This window comes from Asparagus officinalis, chromosome 8, assembly GCF_001876935.1.
Source record: "Asparagus officinalis chromosome 8, Aspof.V1, whole genome shotgun sequence".
In the NCBI taxonomy this organism is placed as follows: domain Eukaryota; kingdom Viridiplantae; phylum Streptophyta; class Magnoliopsida; order Asparagales; family Asparagaceae; genus Asparagus; species Asparagus officinalis.
Genome location: NC_033801.1, coordinates 2,019,407 through 2,030,080, shown reverse-complemented (window position 1 = coordinate 2,030,080; position 10,674 = coordinate 2,019,407). Strand labels below are relative to the sequence as shown.

Below are 10,674 nucleotides of genomic sequence, written 5' to 3'. Positions count from 1 at the left end.
TATCTGTTCGTCTCCGGAACGGGGAGTCCATCGACAACGACCTCCCGATCACCGCCCTCCCTTCTCCGATCTCAACGACATTGTCACCCGTAGAATTTACGTTTCCATCCGTAAAATTTACGTCTTCGCCCGTGATCTCCTCGGGATCCGAATCCTCGGACCCCTCCACAGCGACAACAGCGCTAGCTGCGGCGGGCAGAGGGAACACGGCGGCACGACAGAGCGGGCAGTTACAGTGCGATTTGAGCCACGTGTCGACGCAGTGACGTGAACGCGTGCCGCACTTCCTTAGCCAGCCGGATGGTCGCCGTCCGTCGAACTCGCTGAGCAGACCCCGCAGTCGCCTGCCGCGTAGAGGACAGCCCGCGCTGCCTACTGTAGCTCGATCTTGTCATTAGGCCTCGTCGAGCCCCGGCTGCTCGTCTGGCCGCGCGTGTCGAGGGTCACCGCTGGCACTAAGGACTGCTCGGCCGCGGTAGATGCGCGACGATGAGGTAGTACGCGACGAGAGGAAGCGGTGGAGCGACGTGATGACGGCATGAGGAGAGGAGAAGAGGAAGGGGCGTGAGAGGGGCGAGGGTGGCCGGAGGTGGAAGAGGAAGAAACACTGAGGGCAGTAGTAGCTGCAGTAGCCCTGGGAGCAGTCCTTGGAGTAAGGGCCCCAGGCTCCTGGGCTGTTGGCCATTAATTAGAGAGAGAGAGAGAGTGAATGAAGATCAATTTGGGAGTCTGTGCCAAAAGTAGAGAGAGAGAGAGAGAGAAGAACGAGGAGAATATCTATGTGGGTGTTTGGACCAGTATTGTAAACGAATTTGATTGGAGGACCAGAGAGGGAGTCAATTTGAGAGGGTGGGGACCGATGGAGAGCGGCTGCTTGCTTGGCAGCTCCGTTCTAGAGATGATCACGTGGGCCCCAGAGCTAGAGGTGGGCCGAGCGTGTCAGTGACGGGGGGTGATCGGGGGTGACTGTGAGCTGGGTGGCGTTAGTGTTTGGGTGATTAAGGTTTGCGTGAAGGGGTTAATCAAGGAGATTAAACTATTAAGAGAGTCGGTGAGGGAAAGTTGTAGACCGTGTAGAATAAGTACAAGGGGGCTCTGTTTTTTCCTCTGTTTCTCTAAATACTAGTAAGGTTAGGTGTTGAAGAGAAAAATGTTTTCTATTTTGGAAGGAGATGAAGCCCTGATAGAGACAATATAGGTGTGGGAAATGTTTTTTTTTTTAAATTTTAAGAAGCAATTGATGCATTTCCACTCTGTTAATTGACAAATGTATATGTATATATATAGCTTAGCATATGATAAAAATAGGAAGTCCAAATATACTTTTTCACATGGTTCTATTTCCCGCATACATTATGAATACAACATTATGATGGTACGTGATTAAAAGGGGCTAAATTACCAGGTTGATATTCTAGTTAGCCTCCTTTTACAAATAGAGCATTCTAAACAGACAAATCTACATTAAGTCATTTTAAATCAGTTAAATGTGCAACAAACCCAAATTGTCATCCTCAGCTAAATTTTCAGTGAGGAACTGTTTTTTTTTTATTGGAAAAATTTCTTCTACCCCCCTTACCTTTGAAATCTACATCTAACATATCATAATGTGGCAAAAGAGAGGGCCTTTGAAGGGGAGAAACGCAGAGGAAAATGAAAGGGAGCTAAGGAGGAGATGATGAGAATGATGAAAACCATTAATGATGGGTTAGGGAAAAGGAGGGAGAAGATGAGGAGTTGATGACGGAATGTGGACATGAAAAAATTGAAGATTTTAAAAGGGTCAATTTCGCATAACCGCCTATCGTTAGATGTAAATTCAATAACTTTGGGAGATCGTAGGGTAAAAGAAACTTTTCCTGCAAAAAATAACAATTCCTCACTAGAAAATTAGGCATCGACAAAAAATTGACTCTTGTTTTGCGTGTGCATTCGACTCATTTAAAATTTCTTAATGTAGAGTTATCTATTCAAAAATTTCTATGGGTAAGTAAAAGGGGTCTAATTAAAATATTAATTCGATAATTTAGCCGATTAAAAGGGTATTAACAGGTGGTAATAGTGAGCCAATAAGTCCTTGGTTGGATCAGACTAATTCAAATAGATCCTGTAAATATGTGAGTCTTAGATTAGGAATCCTCAAAAGTTGGAATGGACTTCCTATGCTAGTCAAATCCAAAGTAAAATTATTTAAGATAGTCGACTTCCAATTCCGCTTAAGGTCAAACCAAACCTTGCTATAATTTACCAAAAACCCTATATCTCACCCAAAAATGACAAAAGCAAATACTATCCAACAAAAACAAGCCTTCTATCCAAGTTGATGCACCCATTAAGTTTTATAAACACAAATGATATATATTCTCTTGTTAATAATTCACACACGTCATGGCATCATATTGGGTAGGATTTTATCCAAACCCTTGGGTTTCCCTTGGTGGCATTATGAGCTCCTACACATGTCAAATATTTAAACTCTGTTAGGTTAAGATTCCTTTTTATACTCTTTTTCTCTAATGTTTTCACCCTCGCATACTAAAATTCCATATGTTACGAAAGGGCGGATAATACGGTAGTACTATGATATGGCCATTTGATTCTTGCTCGAAAGTATTCAATACATATACATCATGAATGCAAATCATATCAGAATGCTTCACATGCGAGCGGGATATTTTAAGCCCTTTTAGGGGGTGTGAAATCTCCAAATTGCGCTCGCTACTTTTGAGTATGTTAATCAGAAAACTCCATCGCGTTTGTGGAAACGTTCCGATAAAATATGAACTCCGCATTCTATTACACTAACAAATGCATATTCTTCAATTAGTATGCTTAAACGCTCGTAGATACACTGCAAATTATATTAGAATTTAGAACCGTCCACTTTTGAACGGGCCATTCCTAACTAAAGAATTAAATTTATGTTCGAATAAATATACCATGATCGATGATGATCGAACACAAGCTTTGATGCCCTCACTTAGTCCCACCCTCTATTAAATAGCCTCACAATCGCTATCCGCAAAGGCGCGAGTACCTAAAAAAGTCGCAACAAATGGCGGAGGAGCGGACCCTTATGTTCCTATCATTTAGATCCGTCAATCTCTCTCTCTCTCATTTAAAACGTTTTTATTAACAACGTTTTTAATTTGTTTCATGATAAACACGCTTTAATACTAACCGTTTAGATCCTTAATTTCCGCCTATAATTATGCTAGCCGTTTAACAAATTTTGAAAATATTAATCACGTTTTTAATACAAAAAGAAAAGTTCAAAAGAGAAAATTAAAATGTAGCAGATTAAAGGCCCCTCAATCCGGAGCTGCATTCGTGTCCGCAGGTCGTGTGCGCGCGCCACCCGACCCGACCCGAACCCGAGCCCAGTTCAAAAAGTGTTTGATATCATTAATGATTTTTATGTCAGAACCAAAAAATAAGAATGTCATCAACATATAAACATAAAATCACAATTTTGTTGTTATTGTCTATTTTATGATAGCGCGAGGTTGGGGTGAGAATGGGTCGAGTCAGGCGGATCGTTTTAGCGAATTTTGATCAGCCGATGTAAATGATCGTTAAATAAATACAATTTGTAGAACTATTTATATGAGGGCTAGATGTGTAATAGACTTTTGGGATGCATGGAGAATGTGATAAATACAATTTATGGACAAATTTTCAAAACCGACCTCTTTGGGTTTTTAATTGCAAAAAACGACACATTTCAATCTTATTTATAAAAACCGACCCAGTTGGTTGAAACTGGGTCGGTTTTTGAAATTTTTTTTCCCAAACTTCACGGGAGTTCAACTCCCATGAAGTTTTGTTATGAGAAAAACTTCACGGGAGTTCAACTCCCGTGAAGTTTCCCAAAAAAATTTAAAAAAACCGACCTGTTTTTAGTCCCTGGCTGAAAACAGGTCGGTTTTTGTAAATATTTTCAAAACCAGTCGTTTTTTGCAATTAAAAACCCAAAGGAGTCGGTTTTGAAAATTTGTCCTACAATTTATAGAACTAGAGTGTGAAATATAAACGAATATAGTTTAATAAGCAAGGAAATAGATCATATCTATCGTTAAATAATGTTCGTTTACAAACCAAATACTAACAATTGTTCGTTTATTGTTGAATGAACTAGAGAATAGAATATGGCTGGATACCTAAGCGAATAAATAACGAACTGTTTGTTAAGTACTCTATGAGTTCCTCTTATGCAACTAGAGCCTTCTATGCCAATAATCGTGGTTATAACGATGATAATTACAATGACGATGGTTATGGTAGTGGAACTGGTAGCTCTGTAGACAGTGATGCTTATAAAATAGCATATGACGGTAACGATAGAAGTAATTCTTGGGAAAGGTACAGTGATGTCGGAGGAAATGCCAACTATAGTTATGGTGGGAGTCGATGTTGGAAGTTCTTGGTTTGAATGTTGGGTACAATAATGATAGAAGTAATTCTTAGTTTCCCATAAATGAGCGGCCCGTTTATTAAATGGGCGGGCAAAAACCCACCCAGTTAGAAAATCTTAAATGGACCATAGATGTGTAAATGGTCAAAACATGCCCGCCCATTTAATACCCCAAACCCACCCATTTAACACCCCTAGGGCCAAGGCGGTTATGTTGGGAATAGAAGCTGTTTAGCACGAAATTCAGTTAATAATTTTCAGATCACTTAATGAATTAATATTGCATCACAGATAATTCAAACGAAAAGAAATGAGGGTTAGAAATACGGCCTGATGGTCGAGGCGTGCAAGCACTGTCCCAAGAAACTAATTGCCCCCTCTCGTACAGGGCTACGCGGCAAAAGTTCCCGGAGATACAACGACCCTCGGTCAGGCGACCTCCTTCTCGTCGGCACGAGCTTCAAGAAGGCTTTGCGAACTCTTCTAGACTTTCAGGGAACCAGCAAAAGTGTAACAACAGTAAAATGAAGAGGAAGAACAGAGAAGAAGAGAGAATACGTTGTGTTTTTCACACTGTGCTTAACCTCTCGGGGCGAGGTTCTTATATAGGATTTCAATGAGTCATTTGCGCCCATAATTCCCGTTAGCACGTTTTAATTATTCACATAAACTTCGCCAGTTAATACCAGCGGTTTTCCTATCATTTAGATCCGTCAATCTCTCTCTCTCTCATTTAAAACGTTTTTATTAACAACGTTTTTAATTTGTTTCATGATAAACACGCTTTAATACTAACCGTTTAGATCCTTAATTTCCGCCTATAATTATGCTAGCCGTTTAACAAATTTTGAAAATATTAATCACGTTTTTAATACAAAAAGAAAAGTTCAAAAGAGAAAATTAAAATGTAGCAGATTAAAGGCCCCTCAATCCGTTTGTTGTTTTTATCTATTTTATGATATACACACTCATCTGTTTGATTAATTACAAATCCATAAGATAGTATAATTTCATCAAATTTCATATGCCATTGTTTTGGGGCTTGTTTGAGACCATATAGTGATCTAATAAGCTTGCATACTTTCTTTTCTTGTCCAGAAGCTATAAATCCCTCAGGTTGATCCATATAAATTTCTTCATCTAAGTCTCCATTTAAAAATGCAGTTTTAACATCCATTTGATGTATTATTAATTTGTGAATGGATGCTAGAGCTATGAGGACTCTAATGGTAGTAATCCTAGCTACTGGAGAATAGACATCAAAATAATCAATACCAGACTTTTGGGTATATCCTTTAGCTACTAATCTGGCTTTATATTTATCTATTGTTCCATCAGGTCTAAGTTTCTTCTTAAACACCCATTTACATCCTATGGTTTTACATCCTGAAGGAAGATCAGTTAGTTCCCAAGTATGATTTTGAACTATAGATTGTATCTCATTATTTATAGCTTCCTTCCAAAATGGAGCATCTACTGATTTCATTGCATCTTCAAATGTAACTGGAGAATCTTCTACAAGTAATGCATAGAAATCTTCATGGACCTTTTCTATTCTAGTTCTTTTACTTCTCCTAGGCTCCTCTGGACTTTCTAGTGGTCTAATTTGTTTAGAACTAGTTTCACCTTGATTAGAACTAGGATCTGAATTATTAGAGCTAGGGCCTGTGTTGTTTATTCTGGTCTTGTAAGGAAAAATATTTTCAAAGTAATGTGCATCCCTAGCTTCAATTATGGTGTTGTTGGCTATCTCATTAATGTCAGAGTTGATTATTAAAAATCTATTTGCATTACTATCAGAAGCATAGCCAATAAAAATTCCATCTACAGTTTTAGGGCCAATCTTCTTTCTTTTATTCTCAGGTATTTTGACTTTTGCTAAGCACCCCCACACTTTTAGGTGATCTAAATTAGGGTTTCTATTCTTCCAAATTGTGTAAGGGGTTTTATCAGATTTCTTGAATGGAATTCTATTTAGTATATGACATGCAGTCATGAGAGCTTCTCCCCATAAATTTTCTGGCACACCAGAATTAATTAACATTGAGTTTACCATGTCCATTAGTGTTCTATTCTTTCTCTCAGCTACTCCATTAGATTGAGGTGTATATGGAGCTGTTATTTCATGAATAATTCCATTCTCTTCACAGAATTGTTTTAATTCATTAGAAGTGTACTCACCACCTCTATCTGATCTTAGTATTTTAATTTTCCTATCCAACTGATTCTCAACTTCTGCTTTGTATATTTTGAATTTGTTTATGACTTCATCTTTAGTCTTAATTAAGTAGAGGTAACAATATTTAGAGCAATCGTCTATAAAAGTTACAAAATATTTGTTACCCCCTCTAGTTGTTCTTCCTGAATCACAAACATCACTATGGATGAGTTCTAATATCTCAGAATCTCTATCAATAGTTTTAAATGGTTTCTTAGGAAGTTTGGCTTCTACACATATTTCACATTTTTCATCATCTTTTATATTAAGCTTTGGAATTATATTGAGATGCATCAATCTTTTAATTGAATTATAATTCACATGTCCTAATCTTTGATGCCAAGTGATGGAAGGTTCAATATTCAAAGCTATTGGAGATGCAAGAGTAGAATTCTTAACATTCAATTTAAAAAGACCATCACATAAGAAACCTTTTCCAATGAAGTTCAAACCCTTAGTTATTACAACTTTATTTGATTCAAAAACAAGCTTATAGCCTTGTTGCACTAACAAAGATCCACTAATTAAGTTTCTCCTAATGTCTGGTACATGATGGACATCCTGCAGGATCAAAGTCTTATCAGAAGTCAGCTTTAGGTTGATCCGACCTATTCCGGATACAGGAGCCACATTATTATTTCCCATTGTCACAGTTCCTCTACTTGAGACCTGATAGGTGGAAAACAAAGATTGATTAGAGCAAACGTGAATATTAGCTCCAGTGTCAATCCACCAATCATTTGCTTGAAAGGTCATGTTTACTTCAGGAGTGAAGAGAACAGACCTGAAAGCAGCCTCAGCTGGACTGGAAGTCACCATGTTTACTTGTGACTTATTAGGTGGAGGTCCTCCCTTCCTAGGCTTGGGTGGTTCAGTTTTCTTGAAAAAGCAGTCCTTAGCAAGATGGTTGGTTCTTCCACAAACGAAGCAGGCTCGACGTTCAGCTCCTTCCTTCTTTTGAAAGTGAACATGGTTCTTATTTTGATGATAGGGTTTCTTCTTAAATGTTTTATTTTGATTTTGGTGGAAGGGACGTTTCTTGTGTTGGGGAAAGGGTTTGGATTCAACATTGTTTACTTTGGCTTCTTTGGGTTCAGATTTTGTCATATTTTTCTCCCTGAGTCTATGTTGTTCTTCAATTCTAATGGAATTCAACACTTGCTCTAGGGTAAGCTCTCCTTGGGTATGGTTAAGGTTTTTGGCAAAATCTGACCAGGACTCGGGAAGTTTGTCTATAAGACAGGCTATCTGAAATGTTTCATCTAGGATAGATCCATTCACTTTTAATTGGTGAACTATATGTTCAAATTCATGAATTTGCTCATTCATTGGTTTAGAATCTACCATTTTAAATTTGTTAAAATCAGAAGCTTTAAATCTTTTAATTCCCATATCATCTAGACCATACTTTTTCTCTAAGGTTTCCCACAGAACTTTAGCATTAGTGATAGTGTAATATATATCATATAACCTATCAGATAAAGCTCCTAAGATTCTGTGTAGGCAATGATACTCTATTTCTTGAGGTGTTCTTGGGATAGGAATGGAATCTGTGGAGGAAGATGAGGAAGATTGCCTAGTAACTGGTCTAGATGAAGATGGGTTATCTGGTTCTATGGCTGTTATTAGATGTAGAGTTGTTAACCAAAATCTCATTTGGTTTTGCCAACGACGGAAATTGTTCCCATCAAACTTCTCTGGTTTAGCAGACATAATTTCACTTGTAGCCATAATCTGATGATGAATAAATAGTTTTGTTATTATAATGCAACAGAAATATATAAAGCATTCATTCAACAGAATTATCATGCAGTGTAACATTTCGTTTTTAAGTATTGCAGACAGCATTAACATGAAAATCAGAATGTTAATCATGATACTATTCTAAACAGCACAAAATTAGTTTCTTGGATTGTTGGGAATATAAGCTATTTAGAGTATAATTCAGTTAATAATTTTCAGATCACTTAATGAATTAATATTGCATCACAGATAAACGAAAAGAAATGAGGGTTAGAAATACGGCCTGATGGTCGAGGCGTGCAAGCACTGTCCCAAGAAACTAATTGCCCCCTCTCGTACAGGGCTACGCGGCAAAAGTTCCCGGAGATACAACGACCCTCGGTCAGGCGACCTCCTTCTCGTCGACACGAGCTTCAAGAAGGCTTTACGAACTCTTCTAGACTTTCAGGGAACCAGCAAAAGTGTAACAACAGTAAAATGAAGAGGAAGAACAGAGAAGAAGAGAGAATACGTTGTGTTTTTCACACTGTGCTTAACCTCTCGGGGCGAGGTTCTTATATAGGATTTCAATGAGTCATTTGCGCCCATAATTCCCGTTAGCACGTTTTAATTATTCACATAAACTTCGCCAGTTAATACCAGCGGTTTTCCTATCATTTAGATCCGTCAATCTCTCTCTCTCTCATTTAAAACGTTTTTAATTTGTTTCATGATAAACACGCTTAGCAGATTAAAGGCCCCTCAATCCGAAGCTGCATTCGTGTCCGCAGGTCGTGTGCGCGCGCCACCCGACCCGACCCGAACCCGAGCCCGAGCCCGGCCCGGCCGGCGCGCGCGTGTGTGGTGTGGAGCATAACCTTTGTTTTCTTCTAGGCATAGGAGAGAAAGGGAAGACTTATAAAGAGCCTACCTTCCCATCTCTTTTCCAATGTGGGACTAAAGTTTTTCCTCTTTTCCTCTACAAACTCAAGTTTTAAGTTATCTTTATTATAACTCCAACAGGTTATAGCAGAGCATATGGAGATGGTTATGGTACTCAAAACGGTGGTGGCGGATGTGGAGGTGGAGGTGGAGGAAGCCATAATCCTTAAAGAGAAGATTAATTGACACTTAGTATTTACTATGTTACTGTCTTAGTCCTACGTCATGAGGTCCCTTTAGGCTTGAAGCTATGGTACGTTGATTTGTTGGAATTTAAGATCTAATGTCATTGTTAAAGATTGAGTTTGTGTGATGTTCTTGTTCTTTGAAAGTAAAAGCTTCCTTCTTTTGTGTGTTGAGAAATTGACGCACATTAGATTGAGTATTTTTAAAGCACTTTTAGGGGCTGTTTGGTTGTTGTTGGTAAAGTTGTGTATTTATGACACAACTTGGAAAGTTGTTGTCCACCTCATCAATTTCACTTTTATACTTTTCTTTGTTTGTTTTTGATTCCATTGGAATCATAAAACACTTGTTTGGTTTGTAAAATGAAACTTTAATTGTTTGTTTGGAAAGTGTAAAAAGTGGTTCCTACTCAAATGATCATATTGGTTAGAATTATTTTTTATTATTTTTTCCTAACTTCAATGTTAGCTTTCTCCTAAAATCATGTCTTTTTTTCACGAAATCACTTTACAAGCCACATCAGCATATGAAATCACTTTACACTATTTTTACAACTACAAACAAACAATTGAAAGTGATTAAAGCTGACATTGGGACCCACTTTTTTACACTTTACATCCTTTTACATGGTAAAAACATACAACCAAACAGCCCCTTACAAGCTATACATCTGCGTAGAAACAGAAATTTGAGGAATTTATATTAAATATTGACTGCAATGAGCACACCTTGTCCACTCTCTCATTTTTTATTCCTTTCTTTTTGAGAATCATTTATTTTGGCCATCAAAATTTGGGAAGGATAAAGAAGATTACGTCACATATTCAAGTATTGAAGGATACATTGAATGCTAATTTAGAGGAGTTATGTCTAAGAAACATCCTAATGATAAATATTAGTGTATAAATAGGTGAGAGATCAAGTTTAGAAAAAATAATACTAGTTACTATACAAGTCTCGTATAATATTGTAGTACAATATTTAAGATTTTGAGTGCAATCAGCAATTTATATTACTCTTTTCTATAATTTGTTTATTAGATTCAAATTTCACACCAAATTAATTATTTGTTAAATCCCAATAATACCCCCCTAAATCCTCAATTGACTATCCAAAGTCCAACTCTGTCAACCCTCGAACACACAAACACGCACACGCGCTCTCTGTCTTTTTCTCCCGCCATGGCCGCCGG

At 37.9% G+C, this 10,674-nt stretch overlaps 1 protein-coding gene across 1 annotated transcript in view; it reads left to right on the top strand.

The window, feature by feature from the left end:
- LOC109819458 (protein SCAI) overlaps positions 4,199-10,674 on the top strand; it is a 14,681-nt gene continuing 8,205 nt past the window's right edge. Inside the window, exon 1 of the mRNA XM_020385196.1 lies at positions 4,199-4,362. Within this exon, the coding sequence (XP_020240785.1) occupies positions 4,199-4,362 (164 nt within the window). The remainder of the gene's footprint in view (positions 4,363-10,674) is intronic.